At 41.6% G+C, this 24,364-nt stretch overlaps 1 protein-coding gene across 5 annotated transcripts in view; it reads left to right on the top strand.

Annotated features, from left to right (window-relative positions):
- The window catches only part of LOC119740886, a 59,518-nt gene that overhangs the window by 32,173 nt on the left and 2,981 nt on the right, over positions 1 to 24,364 (top strand). For 2 of the 5 annotated variants that reach the window (XM_038216349.1, XM_038216353.1), the window contains 24 exons: positions 705 to 1,004; positions 1,700 to 2,014; positions 2,724 to 3,026; positions 3,980 to 4,090; positions 5,154 to 5,468; positions 6,981 to 7,283; positions 7,697 to 8,014; positions 8,523 to 8,822; positions 9,364 to 9,471; positions 10,074 to 10,388; positions 10,552 to 10,860; positions 11,171 to 11,362; positions 12,006 to 12,113; positions 12,847 to 13,029; positions 13,287 to 13,394; positions 13,744 to 13,851; positions 14,762 to 14,950; positions 15,363 to 15,470; positions 17,701 to 17,889; positions 18,861 to 18,968; positions 19,922 to 20,110; positions 21,364 to 21,471; positions 21,916 to 22,134; positions 23,637 to 23,727. In XM_038216349.1, the coding sequence (XP_038072277.1) occupies positions 705 to 1,004; positions 1,700 to 2,014; positions 2,724 to 3,026; positions 3,980 to 4,090; positions 5,154 to 5,468; positions 6,981 to 7,283; positions 7,697 to 8,014; positions 8,523 to 8,822; positions 9,364 to 9,471; positions 10,074 to 10,388; positions 10,552 to 10,860; positions 11,171 to 11,362; positions 12,006 to 12,113; positions 12,847 to 13,029; positions 13,287 to 13,394; positions 13,744 to 13,851; positions 14,762 to 14,950; positions 15,363 to 15,470; positions 17,701 to 17,889; positions 18,861 to 18,968; positions 19,922 to 20,110; positions 21,364 to 21,471; positions 21,916 to 22,134; positions 23,637 to 23,727 (4,897 nt within the window). The remainder of the gene's footprint in view (positions 1 to 704; positions 1,005 to 1,699; positions 2,015 to 2,723; positions 3,027 to 3,979; positions 4,091 to 5,153; positions 5,469 to 6,980; positions 7,284 to 7,696; positions 8,015 to 8,522; positions 8,823 to 9,363; positions 9,472 to 10,073; positions 10,389 to 10,551; positions 10,861 to 11,170; positions 11,363 to 12,005; positions 12,114 to 12,846; positions 13,030 to 13,286; positions 13,395 to 13,743; positions 13,852 to 14,761; positions 14,951 to 15,362; positions 15,471 to 17,700; positions 17,890 to 18,860; positions 18,969 to 19,921; positions 20,111 to 21,363; positions 21,472 to 21,915; positions 22,135 to 23,636; positions 23,728 to 24,364) is intronic. The other 3 variants (XM_038216350.1, XM_038216351.1, XM_038216352.1) reach the window with 3 other exon arrangements.

Below are 24,364 nucleotides of genomic sequence, written 5' to 3' on the forward strand. Positions count from 1 at the left end.
GCTTCAAATGTCGGCTGATGACTGCAAATGGTGCCCGACTAAACTTAGTGCAAATATATGGGAGTCCAGAGAGGCCACATAAAGCTTATTCTCGATCATAACCCCATCTAAAAACACGTTAAAATTGTGCAGCAGCAGGATTCCAGTCAAACCAGTGAGTTTGGCGGTTTTGAGACATCATCTTTCATTGAAAAAAAAAAAGTTTTTATTTTGCCGACGCGCATGGCTACCGCGACGCGCGCGCTTACCAGAAACCGGAGACTACTTTTTTTTGGCCTTAGGAGCATTAAATTCGTAGTCTTTGATTAAATCTGCAGGTTGTTGGTTCGAGTCCAGCTTTCGGCTATGGTGCGTGTGCCCTTGGGCAATGCATTTTGTCACTCATTGCTTCTCTCCACCCAGGAGTAAATGGGTACCTGTGAGGGCAGATATGGTTATTGTCGTTGATATTAGCTGCTTTGCGCTGAAATGGCAGCATCGAGCTGTATACTCCCCAGGGAGCTGAGATGGCATTTGGAATGTTTCATTTGCCCAATGAGCAGGGTAATAATGATGTAGAGCCTTGAGCATCAATACTGGTGGATACGTACGCTTTATAAATACTCAATATTATCGGGATTTTACACCACAGATCACTGGCGAGATTAACATTCTGAGAATGTGATCTGAGTTTAATCTTTTGAATTCATTCTCTTGCCACAAAGTTCGTCTGGTAGATGGTTCGAACACAAAAGAAGGACGTGTGGAGGTGTACTCCAACGGTTGGGGGACCGTATGCGATGATGGCTGGGGCCTGAATGACGCTGCTGTTATCTGCCGGGAGCTTGGCTTTGGAGAAGCAGTACAGGCTTTGTCAAATGCTGCTTTTGGCAGGGGCGATGGTCTACCGATACTACTTGCTAGTCTGTCCTGTACCGGTAACGAAGAGACGGTGTTTGATTGTCCGCACCTTGGAATCGGGGTTCACTATTGTGGGCACTATGAGGACGCTGGAGTCCGATGTGGTAAGCTAGCTGGGCTTAAATTTGGTTTCGATAAAAATATATATATATAACTTTGCATTGGCGTTCAAAACATTTCTGTATTAAAATATTAAAGTCCATCGATTGTGTGGCAAAAATAACCGTCAGAAGGCCGTACCAAATTGAGACCAGTATCACCTCGTTGCTGTCGACTGTCAGCCGAGTCTGAACTTCTTAAGATAATATCTGATATGAATGTCCTGATTTGGGAGTAATATGTTCACTTATTAGTGAGAATATTGAGCAATGCGCGAGCTGCAGGCAGCTCCACCGACGTCATTTACCTGAACCTGACACTTCTGTGTTCTTCCAGCTTTCAGAACCAGCAATTTTGAAGATTAAAAACACCAGCTGCTCTTGTAACAAATCCTACATAATAATTCGGGCCAAGGAGCAAGTGAAATAGAAGAGTGAAATAATATTTGAACTGAAGATGGATCATATATTTGTGATAAATGGTAGAGGCCGAATTTTTTGAAAATGTGTTCATTTACATACATATCTTTTTACTTTGTTGCCCTTTGATTTTGCAGACATGTTGCTTGTCTGCCTTATGAGACTTGTTCGCATGTGCAGTTGTATGCAACTTCCCATTGGACTTAATATGCAACAAATATCAATGACATTTCACAGAGGAACAGATATGCCATGGTTCTTTCCACTGTATTTCTTTCCAGAAAATATCCGTGTTGTTGGTGGCAACGTCTATAGCGAGGGTCGCCTAGAAATCTTCATCGATGGTGAATGGGGTACGGTGTGTGCCGACTCCTGGGGACTAGAGGACGCCCAGGTGGCTTGCAGGCAGCTCGGCTTCCCTGGTGCTAGTGAGGTTACCCTAGGAGGGTCCTTTGGAAGTGGCAGCGGGCCGATACATTTTGACGACCTCGCTTGTACTGGTTCTGAAACAGACCTTGGAAGTTGCCAGCACGCCGGGATCGGTATCCATAATTGTTCTCACGACCAAGATGCAGGCGTCAAGTGCACTCCTAGAGGTTATTTTCCAATGCACTCCTTTGACGAAGGGCTATACAGCAACCTTCACACCTGTACACAAAATAATCTTTATATAAATAACAGGTTTTTTTCTTTCTGCCTGATGCAGGTGCTTTTTCCAAAAGTAAATTTCGTTAAAGTTGGTGTATACGTGCTTTTTGCGTGTGGCATCTTGAAAAAAAGTTTTTCAAATTGAATTGATAATTTTCTAGCATTACATTAGTTATGAGCTTTCCAATGAGACATCGCACGACAAAATCAGCCCTCGACAAGCAATCAATGAATTAATTTCAACTCTTAAATTAAGAGCGGGACGCTCTTAATTCGTTTTGAATAGTGTGCGTAATTTCTGAACTGAAGCACGCCATTAAAACTACTATTTAAAACTGTATAAATGCCTGCAAAAATAAACAACCCAATTTATTTGTTGCAGGACATTATGTTCCTTTAAATTTCGTTCGGAAAAGAAAATCTGAATTTTGAAAAAGAACGTATACACCAACTGTACCTGAAAATTCCTTGTTTTGTTTAGACAAGCCCCAGTTTCTTATTTGTTTATTGAATAATTCACAAAATACAGGCAGAATTCAAATGAAATAAGTCATTTGTAACAAAATCTTTTAGAAGAAAGACTACCGTTAAAGATTTTCGTGAGGGTAGCAAAAAAAAGCCTGTTCCATTGATTTCTGTGTCTGTTTCATCTGAAAGTTCGTTTGGTTGACGGTGCGAGCTCCAATGAAGGTCGTGTGGAGGTGTTCTGGAACGGTGCATGGGGAACAGTCTGCAACGATTACTGGGGAATAAATGACGCTACGGTCATCTGCCGTGAATTGGGCTTCTCAACAGCAAGACGCGCCGTAACAGACGGTTCCTTCGGAGGGAACTATGGGCTGAGCATATTTCTGGATAATGTTCAATGTACTGGTAACGAAGAGACCGTGTTTAACTGCCAGCACAACGGGCTTGGGAACCACAATTGTCGTCATTACGAGGATGCCGGTGTCCGATGCGGTAAGTTACGTGCAATTATTTGTGCCAACAAACTGTGAAGCCACATTTCTTTGATTCCGGCATTTCATAATGCAGTGCGCCACCAAGAGTTTGCCACGGAGAGTTCCTTTTCTCCCAATGCATTGTGGGAAATAGTTGACAAATTCGCAGCGCGGGACATTTGAAATTGTTTGTTTTTCCGGTCAGTAGTTTCGTAAGCGTATGATTCGAGTATGTATGTCCTTTTCTTTTCTTATTATCAATATGGTGTTTTAAAAGCGGCAGAACGATATGCCCCAACCTGTAATAAATTAGCTCAAGTTGTCTACTGACACTCATTCAAATGGGCCATGTTTTGTCGACCGTAAACTTGAAAAATAGACTCTAAATGGCAAACTCTTGGTGGCGCACTGCATTGTGAAACGCCCGAATTGCAATTGACAGTCGATAATTCTAAAGCGTGAAAGTTCATCTATCATGTCTATAAAACTTTACTCGGGTAAATCATCACTTTACATGTATATGTCTTGCATTGCGTGCACATTTTCCTTCACACACTTTAATCTTGGTATCAACCATGCAAGTAATCGATTGAATACCAAATAGCTGTCTACTATGGGCGTCATGAGGGGGCAAGGGGGCACTTACCCCCTTCCCCCAGATCACGCAGATCCCTGAGCAAAAAAGAGAGAGAGAGAAAAGGAGAAAAAAGGGGGGAAAGAGGTGTGAAGTCATATTTGCTATTAATTTACATTTAATATACATTTAACTTACATTTAATACACACTTAACAAAATGGGCGTCTGCAGGGGTGGCAATGGTGGTGGGGTGGTTAAATGTCCCCCGCCCAACCTCGAAAAAATGATAAATTGAGATTGGGGGAAGTGTGTTTTGGCCTCCCCCCCCCCCCCCCCCCCCGGAAAAAAATCCTGGCGACGCCCATACTGTGTACATGTATTATTTTCACTTCTCAGAGCCATGTGACAGTAGACCATGCATGAACGGAGGAACATGCAACAGTACATCTTCTGGATCTTACACCTGTCTCTGTCCAGTGGGTTTCAGCGGAATAAACTGCGATTCTGGTAAAATATAAAAAATAAAAATTGCTTCTTTTTGCTTTACGGATAAATTAAAAAAAGTATCAAAAAACTTTGTCTTTAATGAAGAAAAACTCGGCGTGTAAAGTGTAAGTTTAAAAGCATAAAGGATCACTTGCTTTTTATGCATTTTTATCGCTTCCAAAAGAAATAAATATTCAAAATCTAACCTGTTGAAGTGTCAGCTCAGTGGACACTGCCGTTTTCGAAAAAAACATTGAAGAATCACGCACAGTCAGTTGATCGCACGAAATACGATTCCGTCGACAAGACTTTTTTTAATTGCCAAAAGTCAGTAATTCGACGGATCCTTAACTCGTTGGCAGTGACAAGCAGGCCAGACGGAATAATTTCACGGGGTGATGAATAACAGTACGATCTTGAATCAAAGTAGATTTTTGATAATCATTCAGTATGTTCCTTTTTGTGATAATTGATCCTAATGCCAAACAAGAGTGGATGATTCTGATCACCGGATTGTCCGTATTTGGTTGATGCACTTCAACTCACCATTATATCTTTTATTGAGATCTGAAACAAATACTGACCTGAAACAAATCCACCGAATTTGCTAACATTTCGGAACTAGACTTTTGAATCCATCTGCATTATACAGTAACGTTTCAAAAATGTTTTTCGTGCTTCCCGCCATTTGTGTAAGCAAAAGAAAATTGTTTAATGCAACCGTTAAATCTTTATCTTTATCATCAGAGCCACACATGTGCCAGCACGTTTGTTTATGGTGGAAATCGGGGATTTTCTATTGTTCCTCATCCCTTTTCCTTTGTTTATACTTAACCATTTTTGCAACAGCTCTCATTGGTTTTGTACACGTTTTCCAACCCAGGAGTCCTCGATTCATCGAGGATGGTGCACGTGTGCGTCCTCGATTTATACCATAAACAAACGCAGCATTTTGTGTACATTATGAAGATGTTCACATCGTATACCCATTGAGCTAATTGCTCTTCTGTGGCCATTTTTTGTGACAAATGAGGGTATTCGGACAAGTGTTTCTATAACCTTATTTTTGTGAAACCTTCTTCAGCCGCACTTCGCCTCGTCAACGGCAGCACGCGTTACGAAGGTCGGCTTGAGATATCCTTCAACGGCACATGGGGCACAGTTTGTGGCGACCTCTGGAGCCTAGAAGACGCTCGAGTCGCTTGCCGACAGCTCGGTTTCCCTGATGCCACAGAGGCTGCTAGAGGAGGGTCTTTTGGAAGCGGCACTGGGCCGATTTACCTGGATGATCTCATGTGCAGCGGTGTAGAAAACGATCTGGAAAGTTGTCCGCACAGCGGGATCGGCGTCCATAATTGCAATCATGCAAATGATGCTGGTATCATCTGTGTTCCATCAGGTAATATACTCTATGGAAGATTTATATGATTGCATAGCTGCCAACTGTTACAAATTTTTCGTAATTATTACGAATTGTTTGTTAAATTACGAAAATACGATTTGCCACTAAAACATTACGAATTTCCCATTTTCTACCTAACGGGAAAAAAAATACTTGTAAAGTATCGTTTTTGACCGAAAACTTCTGGCGAAATGTCGCGATAATGGATGGACTGGTGACAAGTCTAATAAGAATGCAGTCAAGCACCTGTAGACATCAATGCAGTGTGTGCAGTGGAGTACTTGAGGACCAGACTAAAACTATTTTTCAATGGTGTGTCATTTGTGTGCATCTCGTGGATGTGTGGTTGTGTGTACTGTATGTGAGTACTTTTCAGTGACGATCGTGAGCACATTTGGTCACTTATTGCCGGGATGAGACCCATCAGTGCAAGATTTTAATCTTGGAATTTAATAAGTGTATGTTTGGAATAATTGGTAATAGAGTTTGAGTTGTCACAACGTCCAGAAAAGATGAATCAGCAAGCGTTTGCAAGGTATGTTGGCGGCATATTTCTATTGCATACGGTGGCCCTAAATCATTGTGTGTAAAAAACATTGATACGAACTCGAAACTCCACATCGATAGCATGCATCTCAAAAAAAATATGCGCACATGTTGTTATTGTTATTATTTATTTGACTTCAACAAACAAATACAGACATTGAAACAAATTTTTTTTTTTTTTTTTTAAATTATCTTTTGGCCTACAGTAGGCCTACATTGTTATTCACAACAAGAATGGTATGCACATGTATGTGTACATGTAAACCATGTACCTGTACTCAATGTTGGTAAAGCTTGTGATAAAACGAGCAGTTGAAAATGACCGCACGAGTTGATTACTAATTGGGATTTGAAAAGTTGGCGGCTATGTGATTGTCAATTTTTTTTACTGCAATAGAAACTAATTCAAACAACGATAATACCCTTGAAAGTTGCATGCAAAGCGGGATTGAGGTTCATAATTACAAACAATTATCATGTTGCGGCCATCTTGATTTTTCCGATTCAAATCAACGTAAACAAAGTGAAGCTGGAAAGAAAAATAATCTGGTTTCTTTTTGCACAAAAAAACATTATCGTTCAGTACTGTTAATGGAGATAGGGAGCATGACTGAAATGGTGGCAGGATGATAAAAGTCTATTGTTATAATACCAATGGATATCTGTTTTATATTGATTGCTTTTTTCCATTCTACCTTAACTCCCTAGAGTGTATGAATATCGTATTGAAATTGAAGATTCGGAACAGGGTTAATTTGTCAAGCCAAAACTATCCATATTTTGACTACATTTGTAATCAAACATCGTAACCTGACATGATATTCAGATTTATGTTTTATGTTTACTTTGATTTAAGCCATGCTTATTTAGTAATTTATATATGTGTGGAACTTCTAAATACAGATAGGCCTAAGAATGTAGAGCTTTTAATGATATAGTGAGAAATTTCTGTTTGCCTCAAAGTCCGCCTAGTAGGAGGTTCCACGACCACTGAGGGACGTGTGGAGGTCTACTCTGGTGGTGCTTGGGGAACTATCTGCGATGATGGCTGGGACCTGCGTGACGCTGCTGTAGTCTGTCGTGAGTTAGGTCTCGGCGGAGCGGTAGGAGCTCTGACGAGGGCTTACTTTGGTCAGGGCTCTGGTCTGGAGATACTGTTGGATAATGTCGCTTGTGTTGGTGACGAGGAGACGGTCTTTGACTGCCAGCATAGAGGGTTGGGCATCCACTCTTGTTCTCACTACGAGGATGCTGGAGTCCGATGTGGTACGTTGTGCAAAGTGTTCAGTGTTGGGCTGTCCATGTAGAATGAGTCGCCAAAGACCCCGACACTAGCTGTTGTGATTATTTTTTTTCCCGAAATTCAGTTGCAAAACACTTTCTCAACTGTTAAAATGCACCACTGAAAAGTCTTCCAGCCCATCAGATTTAGATATGTAAAACCTAATCTATTAAGATGTTGTTCAATCATTCCCAGCTAACACGGAATAACTGTGCTTGTTGCATAAACGTTTAGGCGTTTTGTTTGAGCGTTCATGAGATGAAATTTGAGTCCTTGTCATGTATGGGACAATCATGTCATGGAACGTAAATTTTGCAGTAGGCCTTGTCATTCCGGCATTTCTCAGTGAACCCTCGCAATCTGATTCGTATGCGTTGTCTTTGTTATCCTTTCCAAGCTGAACTTCGTCTCGTTGGAGGTAACACTCGTTATGAAGGCCGGCTTCAAATCTTCCTGAACGGGGAATGGGGAACGATTTGTGGCAACTCCTGGGGACTTGTGGAAGCTGGGGTAGCTTGCCGGCAGCTAGGCTTCCCTGGTGCCCTTGAAGCTACCCGTGGCCACGGATTTGGAAATGCAACTGGGCCGATTCATCTCCAGAATGTTACCTGCACTGGTTCTGAAAACGAGCTGAATGGTTGTCAGTATAGCTGGACTGGGGTCAATACTTGCACCAACCACAGTGAAGATGCAGGCATCATTTGTACTCCAGTTGGTAATATAATACTTGAACTGATTTCCAGATTTTCTTTGTTCTAGAAGTCTTTGTTGGTCGATTTTTTATTTTACGAATTTTACCTATTCCTTTTTTCTGTTGGTACGTGGTTGTGCTTGATTGGTAACTCAGTCATCCTGTAAGAGATTTTCGGTGTTTGTTGTAATCATTGTTGATTCTTTGGGGTTTACTTTCTGGGATTCGATGAAAGCGTCTTGCGATGATGGTCATTATTCATTTTGTGTCTCCATGAGAGCCCAGTCAATTACACTTATTGTAGCGGCATAAATATTTGAATAGATATATCAATAAATGAATATCTTGAAGTTTTGGGGAGAAATGCCTTTTTCAATCGGCAAAATAAATGCGAAAAACACTGAAATCTTTTTGAAAAACTTTCAGGGAAAAAACTGCACTAGATTCTTTCCAATTCTGACTCTTAATAACTAAACTTGCTAATGTCCTTACTGTAACAGGGATTTTTCCTGCCCCGCTTTTGTATTGACAGTTCGCTTGGTTGACGGTTCGTACCCCCACGAAGGTCGTGTAGAAGTGTTCTTGAATGGTGCCTGGGGAACAGTTTGTGATGACTACTGGGGAACCAATGATGCCAATGTCGTCTGTCGTGAACTAGGCTACTCCCGAGCACTTCAGGCATTACGAAATGCTTTTTTCGGCGGAGGGACCGGACTGATACTTCTAGACAATGTTGGCTGTACTGGTTACGAAGAGACGATATTGGATTGCTCTCACGGAGGTGTGGGAGTCCACAATTGCGGACATTACGAGGATGCCGGGGTCAGATGTGGTAAGATAATCATTTATATTTTCAGTTTCCCATTACTATTTTTTTTTTCAGATGAATTATGTTTTAGTGATATTTTTGTATATCTAAATTGCAAGAATGCCATGCAGACAACAAACCAATTCCGCCCTTTTCTGATTGCCAGCCTGATTGCCATTTGTTCTAAGGTTTTTCTTTAATCCATTTTTGAAGCTTTGATATGTTCTTAACCCCTGTTTTAGTTCAAGGAAATGGTTACGAGGTTCTTACTAAAGTAGCGTATGTCAATATTCGTGCAGAGAGAGTACAGATGAAGATTTACCCGTTTTTGTTTTTACAGAAACTTAACCAATGTCCACACACGGGCTCCATAATACTTATAAACACAAGACAGACTGTGTTTAATTGCTCTCTTTAACAGACCGTGGTCTGGTCCTAAACCTTTTGAAGAAAAATGTTCTCAAATATTACCAAACGTATCATTAGCTGCAAAATCAGGCTATTATTGTTGCTTGTGTGAATAAAGATACACATAATTTGTATTTGAAATTTCCCTTTTCTTCAGAACCTTGTGGCAACAATCCATGCAGGAACGGTGGAAATTGCACAAGTACGAGCAGCGGTTTTACTTGTCAGTGCTCCGAAGGGTATACTGGAACAACATGTAACATTGGTAATTGTCACTGATTGGTCAGGTGCAACCTCGCAGGGGGTCTTGGGAGGGAGTTGCGGTCGGGGGAGGAGAGGGTTCTAGCGAACGACCCCAAAGTTCCTATTGTCTTTTTAGATGTCATTTTGTTAATTATGTAACTGTCGGGATAATGCTAAATTTCTTCATTTATTTAAACAGGCCTTCTTATATATTATTAGTTTACCAATGTGTCAAACTGATGCTTACAAAATCCAAACTGTTTCAATAGGTAAACACGGAAACAGTCCGGTTTTAATGTATGGGCATACCCACTCACCCCACCGAGGTGGCTACAGGGCAAATATGTGTCGTACATTTAACCATCAAGCACTATCAGAATTCTTTTAAAAACAGTACGTGTTTACTCAATAATATTATGATTTCAAAACTTAATACAAAGAATATGCCCGAGGCCATGACAATTTTACATTCTGTTGAAAAGGTAAAACATGACGGCATTCTTTTTTCCGCCGGAGGGGGGAGGTGGCCTTTTCACCAAATTTCAATTTACACATGCACCCAAGCTATATGTCGTACGTTTGAAGATGTACGCATTCAAGTGAACTTTGATGTGTTTGTTTCAGCTGATGCGCGTCTCGCCGATGGCAGAACCTATAACGAGGGCCGGCTGGAGATCTTCCTCAACGGTGAATGGGGTACGGTGTGTGACGACTCCTGGGGACTAGATGATGCACAGGTGGCTTGCAGGCAGCTGGGCTTCCCTAATGCTTCCATGGCAACCCGGGGTGGCACCTACGGGAGCGGAATGGGACCGATTCATCTCAGAAATGTTACATGCACTGGACTCGAGGACAGCGTGGAGAGTTGTCCGTATAGTAGAGACGAAATGCATCGGTGTAATCACACCCAGGATGTGGGTATCGTGTGTTCGCCCTCAGGTAATCGTTGTCAGCAATTGCCAAGTTTACAAGTCATTTTCATGATATTTATATAGGCTGAGAGTGCAAACAAATAATCTTTGTATGTGTATACATGACAAAAAAATGCTACTTTAGCTTTGACTAACACAATTCAAATCTCTATTTTTTGTTTGTTCCTCAGTTCGTTTGAGAGATGGACTGACGTCCGCAGAAGGGCTTGTTGAGGTGTTCATTGATGGGGGGTGGTTGTCCATCTGCAGCCCTGCCTTCCTACCAGGCACAGGATGGGATTTGTCTGCTGCTAATGTCGTCTGTCGGCAACTTGGCTTCGCCGGCGCATTACACACTCTGACTATGGATGGTGGTTATTTTTTTGACGTGTCACTGAGCCGTTTGCACTGTGAGGGAGACGAACGATCTATCTTTGATTGCGACTTCTCAGTTGAGTCTTCATTCTGCTACCCCGAGGAAATTGCAGGTGTCCGATGCAGTAAGTTTAACATTGCTTTACTATTAAATATGTTTGCTGGAAGTTCGGTTACCTGTACAGGTATAACTGAGTGCTGGATTTACAGGATTTGTAAATAGTATTTGATGCCAGTTCGCTATGTTCATTGGAAGAGTAGTTCCTTGATTTTCTTTCCACCAAAAAATACCTAAAGAAATACAGTAGCCTTAAAATGGGATTGAACGTGAAGGCCAAAAGGGAATTTTTGTTTGCTTTGTGATGCTTTATTAATATAATCGAAGCAATTAGCTTGATCCTTTTTTCTCATTCACTGTTTCTTTTCTATGGACAGTTGTTGGTTGTCAGTTAGAGGCTCCTGAGCCATCTAGTGTTGTCATGATCGCATCATCCAACATGACGGCTTATTCTCCTGGTGACTCGGTGAACTATTTCTGCCCCGATGGATACCTGCTCAGCGGATCCGCTACGCGGATATGCCAGTCAAACCTGACCTGGTCTGGCCAACCAGCTGATTGCATTCAGGGTAATTCTTTTGATAAAGATACTTTAAAAAAAAAACGGAAACCCAATATACTTGGTTTGTAACAAGTGTCGGTCTTATTACCTTAACTGGTAGGAATCATCCCATGCCAACAGAAGGTTTTATTCCATGTCCAAGACAAGATCCCTTGTCCCCTCTTGGTTTCATCACGTGTCCGTTGTATAGTGTTTTATCCTGCCCACGGTAATTTTCATCCCATACCCATATCAGGTTTCATCCCATAACTACAGTCGTCTCCTTCCGATGTCTATGGTAGGCATCGTGGTTGGCTTCATGATAGGTTTCAACCCATTCCCACAGTGAACCTGATGTTACCAGCATTAGGCCCCATACCTAATGGTCGTGTGTGGACGAAAGTCTGAGGTGCTAAGAGGTGGAAGGTCCATGCAAACGTTGGTCAGAAGCCATAAATCAGACTTTCTGACTTGTGATTGGTTCGAGCCTTTTTGTTTACTCAAAAGGAAGCCAATTGTGACAGCGAGTAACGTGAAAGTTCTAACGCGGACTCGCTAACAAATAACTTCAGGCCCTTCGAATTTCTCTTCTTTTTTTTCCCTCCTAATTTTAGATTCGATGATGTTTTTATTAATGCTCATTTTGTAAGTTGTTATCAATTATATTTCAGATCCCTGTGGCAGTGGACCTTGTGGAAATAGGGGAACTTGCACCAGTATGCCGAGTGGCTTCACGTGCCTATGCCCTGATGGCTACGAAGGACCAACTTGTGCAGAGGGTATGACCTCAACAATTGTTTGACCTGCCTGTATTTATCCCGCCTCATCGAGGGCTAAGCGATATTTCACAAGTCTAGTTACAATTAAATAAAATTCCTTATTCAAATTCATATGTAATTAGCAATCGCAGTCTTAAAGGTATAGTCCATCATTTGTAATTTGTGCATTTTGTTTGTTTGAAGCAACAAAAGTGTTCAAATCTAAAGAAGGGTGCTGAACAACTAACCTGATGAAGTTTCAGCTCAGCTTCAGCTGAATATTCTGAGAAAAACAGCATTTTAGGATATCGATTTCAAGTCAAAAGTTGCTGAAGCATGCTTTGAATTGGGCCTGAAATCAGCGTCTGAGACACGTTCTCACTAGCGGATTGCAGCTACGCGTTGTTGCGCACCAATCCGATGAATTATAGCAACCGCGCGCGCGTGTGCGTCGTGTCAACGCTTGCGCGCGCTTAGCCGAATAAAAAAAAAACGATCTACGAACCGAAATTTGCAACGGTGTTTCTTAAGACGCACCGTTGGAAAGGCCTTCTTTCGTTGATTTCTACAAAATGTCAGCTTCCCACAAAGAATAATTTCACAGGGAGTTTAGTTCCCTTACTATCTTTCAACCAAGTATGTTTTGCAACAATAATTACGCCACTTACTTTTTGGATAGCTGTAAATGATGGACTCTGGCTATAATGCAAGAAACAAAGGTTAATATGATACTGTTTTCTTTGATCTTTGGCAGTTGCCCATTGCTTGCTGAACATATCCGATATCCTCATAGTGGTATCAGGCCAGCAGGCTATGTATCTTCCCGGTGACTGGGTTCAGTTTGCCTGCCCGGACGGATACCATCTCCTTGGGTCTGATAGGCGGGTTTGTCAGTCCGACTCCACGTGGTCCGGTCTACCAACTGAATGCAGCGAAGGTAGATTTAAATAATGAAAGGTTTGCGGAAACACCATGTGCCAATAATTTCTCAGCTAAGAGAATGGTTCTGAAAAGAACCAGAGGTATAAACATGATGTTCCGGTCAGTAGGCTCTGACCGTCTTCAGGAGAGTGCCTAAACTGTAAGAAAGTAAATACTTAAGTAGCAAAAGCGAAATCGATGAAGTGTGAAGTTGCATCCTGTGTGGATACGTTCTGTGGATAAGTTAATACGTTCTCCTTTGTTTTGACATAGACCATTGTACTAACGAACCATGTGTGAACGGAGGAACTTGCACCCGCACACCAAGCGGCTTCAGTTGCCTTTGCACTGTTGGTTTCATTGGATCAAATTGTGATGTTGGTGAGAAATTAAGCCCTTTAATATCTTTTTCTTCTCAGAATCAATCACCAAATTGATCGGTTTTAACGCTTTATTTCTTGAGATTCATGCTTAAAGCAAATACCAACGCATAAACAGAGAATTCATGAACTTAGACAGTTGAATCATTATGTGTAATAAAATGAACGCTTTCCCTACACTCAAGAAATTCAAATGAGGTGCTTGGACTGGCCTACTGGCCTTTAGAAGACAGCTTGTCCGTGGAACTACATATACAATATTATTCTAGCTTTACGAGATTATCAGGTTGAAACATTAATACATGGTTTTGACTAACTAAATAAACGGCTAAAAATAATTTTCTCTTCAGATGTTTGTGCCAGCGGACCGTGCTTGAATGGGGGAACTTGCGTCGGCGTTACTGAGGGGTATACTTGCCAATGTCCTGCTGGGTACGATGGGTCTGCATGTGAAAACGGTAAAAACAAAATGGATAAGCATAATCTGTCAGAGTCCTGGCTGCAACTACCAATAATTTATTCTTGGATACAATTTTTAACACTTTCTCGATAATCTTCTTTTTTTGTGCATAGTTGTAACTATAATTCATAAATACCTCGGACAGTTTAGCCATTCCTGTTGGTCGACAGCCCGTCACGTGGCCGGTCTTAAACGGATGATAAAGACATGGCTAGCTGGTCTTAAACACTTTTCCAGTGTCACATAAAATGTGGACTCCTAAAAATCCAGTGCCTCTTACCATTTTATTGGTTGAACGTTCACAGTCCTCACGTAGGCATGCGCAATACTACCAGTGAGTCAGAATTTTATAGTTCTAAATTCAACACGCAACGCCCCAGGTGCGTTCTGCGCGACATCGCACAGAACGTGCCACGCGCGCGTCAATCTCCATAAAAGGGTTGTTTACATCTTAATCACCAGCTGAACACTCCATTATTTAGCTAGAGGGATGTTTCAAAAAGCATGAAGTGAACTTGTTGAACAAAATCGGGATTTTTTGACCGAAATATCATATATTTTTTTACCGAAAAGGTATTTATGAATGGAAATAAATATGTGCTCGGTCGGTATTAATCACTCTGTTTAAGACCACTTAGAGTCTGGGTGCTGATAATTACCCGAGCCGGAGGCGAGGGTAATTATCAGCAGCCAGACTCTAAACGGCCTTTAAACAGAGTGATTAAAACCTCTCGAGCACACATTTATTCCCTTATTCTACATAAGTTCAAGTAGGGATCGAGCTAGTCATTCTCTAAGTTCAGTGACTTGAACTGGTACTGGTATTGGTAACAGTTATTAACTTTACATTTTTCAAGCGGTGTTTATGGTGTAGTTTAAAAAAGTAGATTTTGATTTCTCCCGTGCAGTTACACATTGTGTGGTAAGCCTTGACCCATCCGATGTCCTCATGGTGATATCCCAAGAGCAGTCTGTATATCTCCCCGGTGACCTAGTTGAGTATTCCTGCCCGGACGGATATCATCTGGACGGATCAGCCATCAGGATTTGTCGGTCTGATTTGACTTGGTCTGGGCGGCCAGCTCAGTGCGTTGAAGGTAAATGAACATTTGTATTTATTATGCATTGCCATGTGCCAAAGCGAAATTACCATTTAAAGTAGTTCTCTGAGGGAGATTCCAGGGCTTAGTTGTGTTGGGAAGATGTAAAGTTTATAGAAAAACACTAGTACTTAGATATAGGCACTCTTTGGTGGCAAGTATTAACAAAATGAATTTGATAATCAGCACTGTAGGCGTATAATCTCGCGCAGAAATCTATGAGTGTGTATTTTGTTGAATTTTACGATGTGCTTAACTTTCATGATGGCAGTGATATATGAGTTCCTGCCGAAGGGACTATTTGGTGCACCTGTAGTATGCTATTCGATTATAATGTTAGACTTCAGTTGATTGGGAAAAAAATAGTGTGTGATTTATGACTTGATTCTGACTACTTGATTCTCAACAGAGAATTGTGGTAGTTTGCCTTGTCTTAACGGGGGCTCTTGTATGAGTTCACCCGACGGGTTCACCTGCAACTGTTCATATGGCTACGAGGGTCGTACCTGTGCAACTGGTAAGCTAGCTTTTGTGGGTATTATTACATGACATCATGTTTTAGTTTCAGTATATTTCCACAGTACCAAAATTTCAATGACAATGATGCTCTTATTTGAAGAATAGCAGTAAAACGTTTTAGAACTAGGTTCAAGCCATAGAGCTATATTAAATTACTAGAGCGCTAACTCCTCATTCTGCGCGCGGAGACGCTTTGAAGCCGTCCTGGGCGCAGACATTTTGAATTCATGTGCGTGTTTGTAGAACAAAATGAAATTAGATGGGTTGATTTTGAAAGTGTATTCTAAATGCAACGCACAAGTACAAGATATGCAAACAACTTAAGCGCGTCATTGATGCAAAAAGCATCTGCAGCGAATACGCAAACGCGTTGCGCTGTTTGCATAGAGCAAAATGACACACTCATTTGCTGATCATGCGTTTCGGTTTTAGGTGTATTGGCTTCGATAACCCACCGGTTTGGAATACAAACGCAGATATGCAAATAGTCGTACAAAAGCCGTACAAAGTTTCTAGGTCTCCATAGGTTTGTGCGCAAACATGGATGCGCCCAGCAGGCATCACTTTGTACATGAAGTTAGCGCTCTAGTAACTTAATAGCTCTATGGTTCAAGCAAACAAATAGTATGGAAAATGGGTGATACTGCGGAGGGGTCGAGAATGAAGCAAAGTTTGTGAGGAATGGGCTCCGAAGCATGCATTTGCATTAAGTCGAGTTGACTGGAGTTAATTTGTTCTGGTTTGTTTACTTTTCACAAACAAATAAATCGGCCCTGAACAATGGATGAATTGATATGGCTATATGTAATTGCTACCAACAATAGATGTTGTCATTGTAATTAGGGACCATGACATCAATTTCTAAATAAATGCCGTATGGTCTTTACCCAGCATTGGCTGCGGCTGCACAATTTGTATGGGGCATTCTGCAACCTCGTCCCCAGGGTGTCGAGCAGTACGCGCCCACCACTACCTGCTCTCTCACCCTGGTATTGGATCATTTGCATGTGCAAGATTTTTGAACACGTATGCAAGTGAGGACCAGGTGCCTGCCTGTACGTTACATTTGCGTTTGTTTTTGTATGCGGTGTCTGGGATAAAAACAGAGTCAATTCGTCACAGCGCAAGCATGGCGTGAGTTACGAAAACATGATTTTGTGTTAATTAAACTGTTACAATCTTGTCGAGACAACATGCAGTATCACATTTTATATTGATATGAACAATTTGGAAAGAAAATAATTTTGAGAAGGCATGGACGAATGATTGCGAAAACACGTACTGCACGTTGTGAATACCAACACCAAGTACACGATATAATCTATTTCTGGCCAATTGCAGTATCGAATCAGGACAACAGGAAGAAAGTTTCCTATCCAGAGCTTACTATTGGAAACGATGTTGGAAATCAAGTAAGCACTGGGGACGACGTTGGGCATTCTATTGTGCCTGTGTAGATGGCGTGGGAAGGAGAGCGACGTTTGGTCCTAATAAGTTCCCTAAAGAGGTTGTCAGCACCTCACAATTGTTACCATAGCAGTAACACCCGGTCCTGTCCCGGTTGTAAACATTTTAATTAGCGAAACAGGGTCACTTTCGAATGCGGATACATTTCTGTGCCCACTGTACATCATCACTGAAAACCAGCCAGCTTTAAAGCAGGAGCACGTTTTGGCGGCCCTTGAACTGGAACATGTTTCTGACGTCACAGCCGTGACGTGAAACATGTTTCCTGTGCACCGCGAAAACGACTGACTGGAAAATTGTTCATGACGTCATGTTACTGCCTACGTGACTGCACACAATCCCCCCAAAAAATCACACGGCGACCGGACATGATTAACAATAACATTCAAAGCAAAAGTGGGAGGTTTTTTTATAGCGTTTCCCTAAAGTTCTGAAAAGAGTAGGCCTGATATTCTGTATCAACTTTCGTACCAATTGAAGGTAAAAACCCACTATTTAAACCCCATTTATGGTAAAAAGTAACGTCGTCTGCTATTGCTAAGCTTGTTTACCTTTCCGCCATCTTGAAACATAAGTGAACCGACCAGAAACTTCGGTTCAACTTTGGTCGAAACAATGACGTCATTTCAGTGTAACCGAAGCGCCAAAACGGCCGCGAACCAGAAACATGTTTACGGTCACAGCGCCAAAACGTGCCTCAGGCTTGATGCAACAAAACTGTGGCAATGATTGACTTTTATCCTCCTCTGTTTCTCCATCAGTCGCACAGTGCTTACTTCGTCATAATTCATCCGACGTCCTCATGCTGCTATCGGGTCAGCAGGATGTATACACTCCTGGTGACTCAGTTCAGTATGCCTGCCCCGTCGGATATCATCTGGACGGATCAGCCATCAGGTTTTGTCAGTCTGATTTCATGTGGTCTGGGCGGCCAGCTCAATGCATTGAAGGTAACAATCAATCTTATGATACAGACAAAGGAATATCCAATCAAACAAGTGTGGAACATCAGACATAGAGAAAAAACACGGTGATGATAATAAGAGTAGCAAGAAGCCAAGCATAAACTTTCAATGTTTTGAGTGGTCAACAGGAAAAATTATTTTGTAACAAAAAGGGAAATTTGTTTCGGGACAATTTATTTGTCATTGTTCATTGTTATGTTTAATTGTCACTTTGAGAAATTAATTTCCTCTCGCACTGCTTCTAAAGTTAAAAAGCATACAAAACAATACAGCATATCCAAACCAAAGACAGCATTTTAAAGACTGTCACTCAAAAAAATCTAACATTTTCAAAACTGTTTTAAGGTTGAACAAAGAAATTGACTGGAGCGGGCTTTGAACCTGCGACCTGCAGATAACCGGTCCGGTGCTCTACCATGTTAGTGGCTCCCCATTTAGTTAACGTCTTTGTTCAAGAGGCGCTAGAGTCGGAAGACAAAAACCCGATATGCCATCTAGCTAGGGACCACGCCCAAAGTCACGATGCTAGCAGCATAAACAATGCTGCAAACCTGGGAAATAGTTAACGGGAATCGCGCAGAGAGGACACAGCTTTTTTTACAATTTTTTAAACAAACCACACAGTGAAACTGATTTCATGTAAGTGCATTGTAATTAATTTAAGGTTGAACAGAGAAATTGACTGGAGCGGGGTTTGAACCTGCAACCTCCGGATATTATCATTTCGCTGCTCACCAACTGAGCTATCCACCCCTATGTTGGCACTCTGTGCATTTAGTCACAAAGTCGATATGCCATATGGCAAGGGACCATGCCCAAATCCCGCTGCACTCACCATAAGCAAAAATATTTTCAAAAAAAAACCGGACGGAGCAGGTTCTAAGCATTGGCCAAACTATTTAAATGTTAACGCTGTATTGACTATTCATTCGACTTTGTTTAATGTTTTCTTTCAGAGAATTGCGATAGCGGACCATGTCTGGTCGGGGGAACATGCATCAGTTCAACTGACGGGTTCACGTGCCAATGTCCAGATGGCTACGAGGGTCGTACCTGTGGAAATGGTAAACTTTCTGCAATATGAAGGGAATAAATGTGCGCTTGGCCGGTTTTAAACACTATGTTAAATATATTGTTTAATATCTGCCAAGCACATGTTATTCCCAATCATAAATACGTTTTGTTTCCAAAAGTCAAAACAAGTCGCAAATTATAAATTTCCAAAGATTTTATTTCCTGTTTTTTCGAAACAGCCCTCTAGCTATGTAATGGTCCGTCCATCTAGTGAAAGTCGCAAACAACTCCTTATATTGAGATTGGCGCGCGCGATGTGGCGCCAAACGCAGCAGTGCTGATGTATTGCCAATTTAGGACTATATGAAGTGATGACTCACTGGTAGTATTGCGCATGCCTACGTGAGAATCCTCACGTTCATTCAATAAAACGGACAAAGACACTGGCTTTCATACTTATATAAATATATAGGAGTCCGAATATTTACGACACTGGAAAAGTAGAATGACGTCATTTCCTACGGACCATCCACATGCAACAAGCGTGCATTTTTGGAACATTTTCAACACTGCGCAATGCGTGCTTGATTGCGTAAAATACGCAGTAGCAGTTCTCCTACAGAGATGGCCGTCTTTGAGAGAGACATATTGAAGGATTTATGAGATGCATTAAAATCAAATCTTTATTGATCTATTTTAACACGAATTCGGTAAGAGTTATAAAAGTACGTGCCTCTAAGAACTTGGTTAATAACAGATTTCATTAATTTTTGTCTGAGTAGGTGATTACAACTTATTGTTACTAAATTATTGTTACTAAATTATTGCCCGGAGGATATTAAGACAGAAAGCACATATCCGAAGTAAAATACGTGTGACGTAGAATCAAAATCATGCATTTGTAATCATATAGGCCTGTGCGCGACTAAAGAGGGGACTAACCATTGGCTTTGAATTGAAGCGATGAAGAAAATTATCAACTTTCCTTTCTTTTTTTGTGTAGTTGTCCACTGCGTGGTAAGCCTTGATCCATCTGGTGTCCTCGTGGTGGTATCAGACCAGCAGGATATATACCTTCCTGGTGAACTGGTTCAGTTTGATTGTCCAGATGGGTATTACCTGAGAGGGTCCGCCAACAGGATTTGCCAGACAGACTTCACTTGGTCGGGAAAGCCAGCTGAGTGCATTGCAGGTGCGAATAAACAAAAACATTAATAACAATTCAATTATACAATTTTTAAATAACATCGTTACAACGATTCGTCACCAACACCACAAAGTGACACAAGGGGCATATTTGAAACCCTGTGCTCAGGTGACCCGCGAACAGTGTTCTCGGGTTGCCGATTACGAACGCCCAAATGCGTGAGGAGTGCAGAAGACTGAAAATCCAAAGCTGGCAGCCGCCGTATTAAAACGCCGAATGAAAAGAAGGGACAACTAATAAAATTACTACAAAAATAATTGGAATCTCGGAACAGCTATAGAAATTGGCAAAGACAAAGCTGACAAGCCCACTCTATGCGCACGTACAATCTTATTTTTTAACATTACTGCTCCTGCACTAAATGGGGGTTTTCAATTTTAAACATGAAAGCTAACGCAAGTTCTGGTAGGGGCCTAAGTCCGCCATCTTTGTTCTTGACGTTCTTCATCGTGTCCAGTTCTCGTGTTCATTCAACACGAGAACTGGTTTGGAATGCGCCCTACAGTACCGCGTAATTTTGGTTTTCACGAACTGATACCCAACTACTGCATGCCCACACTAGCTCGGTACTTTTTTGTCTTGCCAGTTAAACGATTTTTTTGTTGGAGTGTTTTTGTAATCCCACAAGTATACGGATGAAGTGAGTTCGTCTCAAAACTTTCAAAGCATTTTCCTCCGAATTGTATTTCCAATCTTTGCTTCCGTTTCAGTTCGTGAAAACCAACAATACTCTTTTACGCGCGTAAAAGCAAAAACAATGCGCTGGTGTTCGTGAAAACGGTGACGAAATAAGGAGGACCATAAATTCAGGATGCTAAAAACGCAAGACTAACTAATTTTCGCGGACTCAAACAGTACTTGAATACCTGTCAAATATCACGCTTTGCTTGATTGCAAAATTGTATACGATATGGTCTGCAGGTCTGGATGCTTGGGAGTTATAATCGGCTTTCAGATGCCCTCTGTTAAGTCCCGATTATATCCCCTGTCATGTAAACTGTCATCCAACAAGAACCCTTTCAACATAATTTGTTGCGTTTTTTATGGTGAAATTTTGTGGAAAATTCTGCTTTTTTATTACCACAGCCAACCGTTTTCAATCCAGCCATAAGGGCTAGCTTGTCGAAAAACTGGACGGTGAAGAAAGTCATTGACGCATAATCTGCACCCGTGTGAAAAAAAACAAAAATTGTGTTGTATCTGCTCATTTTTTTTCAAGCTGTTTTGTTCTGTTTTAGATCCATGTAACAGTTCACCGTGTTCAAACGGAGGAAACTGCACCAGTAACCTCGGCGAGCTCACCTGCCGGTGCCCGGTCGGCTTCGGGGGATCAACATGTGCAGACGGTGGATATTTTATTTTCAGTCGCTCGATATAAACCGATTATGGGAATGTATAACACGGGTTTATAACCAAAAAAACTGGAGTCCGCAAATGTGAGCTTGATTATTCCATAATCCATGCATGGACATTTTTATGGAGGACTGAAAACTTTCGTTTTACTAGATTCTACAATATCCAGGCCTAAGTCTGGAGACTTGTTTCCTTTTATGCCTGTATCTTTGTCTTCAGTGGGGAGGCAGCAGGCGGTCTAGCGCCCCCCCCCCCCCTTGTGAAGCATTTGTGCCGCAAACTTGTGTAGTTTTGTGCCACAAAATTGTGCAGCATTTGTGCCTCAAAGGTGCACATGCCTGATAATCCTCCACCTTGACGGCTATAAAACACCCCCTGAGCCGGAGCTGATTCGCTCCTGTGCTTGTGTTCATTTTTGTCTTTTTTTTCGCTCACAGAAACTGGGTGCGCGCCTCCTTCTGTATCAAGCAATATGACGTTGGGTGAGACCCACCCCTGGTTTAAATACGGGGATGAGGTCACCCTCACCTGCGACAAGGGATACGAGATCGAAGGATCAAAGGATCAGGCCGTTAAGAGTGTCTGCCGCTCCAATGGGACTTGGTCCGGTCAACCAGTGAAATGCATTCCAGCGGAGTCTACAAAAGGTCCAAATGGTAATGTATATACCTCTCTTAATGGTCACTGGCCTAGTGGTTATACCAATTAATGCACTCCGATATTCAATGTCTGAAAATATAGCAGTTCACTGATCATGCAATTAAGGATTCTGCCGTTATAAGAAAGGGGAAAAAATAGGTAAACCTAGTAAAGTTTGCCCCGGACCAATCTAATTCACTAGTCAGTCAGTGAGATAGGTACAAAGACGACACGTCCATGCAGAGCACAAAAGATTTTGCTCAATTGATAAAGCATTCCATCAAATGGAAGCATTTTCATGTATCTGGTCTGCAATTGGGAAGGATTGGCCCGTTCATTGGCAATATATGGGGTAATCCAATACGATAGCACTGCCCACCGCTCTTCACCAGTGTACAACCATTCATGGGGAGTCAGTCAGTCAGTCAGGGATTCAGTGAGATAGATATAAACAGGATATTTGGCCGGCTCTTAATTTGGGACCTTAAAAAAAACCCACAAGTTTCAAAAACAAAACACACAATAAAGGACTATCCAAAGATTGCTGTCTTTTTAAGATGTGGGGCGCTGTGGTCCAATGGTTACGGTGTTCGACTCGTGTGCCGTGGTACACAGGTTCGAATCCTGACCGTGGGAACATGGTGCTTGTGCTCTTGAGCAAGGCACTTTACCATTATTGCTTCGTCCTTCGGATGGGACGTTAAGCCGTAGGTCCCGTGTGTTGTGTAATGCACGTTAAAGAACCCAGTAACACTTGTCGCTAAGAGAAGGGGTTTGCCCCGGTGTTTCTGGCAGTGGCAGCAATTATGCGTCGCAGCACCTTGTAAACCCTTATAAGGTGCTACACTATGGGTCTCATAATATTCATATACTTCATTTACCTGGCTTGGTTGCATTCTCTCCCCAGCACTTTGTATCCTCTGGCAAAAAGCGCTATATAAATACAGTTATTATTATTATTATTTGTAAGACGTGGATAATTATGAGATCCTCGACTATCGTAGCCGCACGAATTGTCACGTAATTCGAGTATAAACAGATGGTCACAAGTTGATCCCAAGCATGTCTGATTTCCAACGATTTACTTCAAATCAGAAAAGTACCAGTCTCCCCCGTGTTGCGGTCACCGTGGTCCAAAATTTGAAAGTGAGATCGAAAATCATTAATTTCTTCTGACACATTCATATCTGCTCAGAAAAAAATATACATTTTAACTTGGCTCACGTAAAGTCATTTAACCAAAAAAAATGACGGCCCCAAATAGATGAGAATAAATTTAATCCACAGAGGGTTAACCCCAAACCACCCTTGCATGTCAACGCATGGCTACTTTTGTTTGAAAACACTAGAAGAGTAGACAAACTGGGTTCTACCCTACTCGAAAACAAAAATATTAAAACAGTTAAATGACATGTCCGAAATTCCCCATTCTGATTGTTTTGCAGTTTTTCAAATGATAATTTTGTTTACTTTTGTAGTGAACGTAAATTACAAGACTCAGTTTTGTTCAAAATTTCAGCTGGGATCAGTGCGCCTACTATCGGTGGAGTTGTTGGCGGCATCATTCTGCTCATTCTCCTCGTCTTGATTGCAGCCGTCCTCATCAAGAAGTAAGCCAATTGAATGATCCAAACCCAAGTGACTTCGTTACAATAAAGTACAATAAGGCATTGAGTCCTTTTTACGGGATAAGTATGTTGTGCAGCCGCAAGGCAAGATGTAACGACGAACTTAATCATGAAACGCATGGTTATTTAAAGATATAGTCCATCATTTGTAATTTGTGCATTTTGTTTGTTTGAAGCAACAAAAGTGTTCTAAATCTAATGAAGGATACTGAGCAACTAACCTGATGAAGTTTCAGCTCAGCTGTATATTCCGAGAAAAACAGCATTCTAGGATCTCAATTTCAAATCAACAGTTGCTGAATCATGTTTTGAATTGGGCCTGAATTCAGCATCCGAGACACGTTCTCATAGAGCCGATTGCAGCTATACGCGATGTCGCGCATTGATCCGACAAAGTATAGCAAACCGCAGGCGCGTGTGCGTCGTGCCAATGCTTGCGCGCACTTTGCCGAACAATAAAACGAACTACTTATTTAAATTTTCCTACGGTGCGTGGAATTGAAAGGCCTTCTTTCGTTGATTACTTCAAAATGACAGCTTGCCAGAAAGAATAATTTCACAGGGAGTTTAGTCCCCTTACTATCTTTCAACCAAGTATGTTTTTCAACAATAATTACGC

This window comes from Patiria miniata, unplaced genomic scaffold, assembly GCF_015706575.1.
Source record: "Patiria miniata isolate m_02_andy unplaced genomic scaffold, ASM1570657v1 HiC_scaffold_5, whole genome shotgun sequence".
Classification (NCBI taxonomy): Eukaryota; Metazoa; Echinodermata; class Asteroidea; order Valvatida; family Asterinidae; genus Patiria; species Patiria miniata.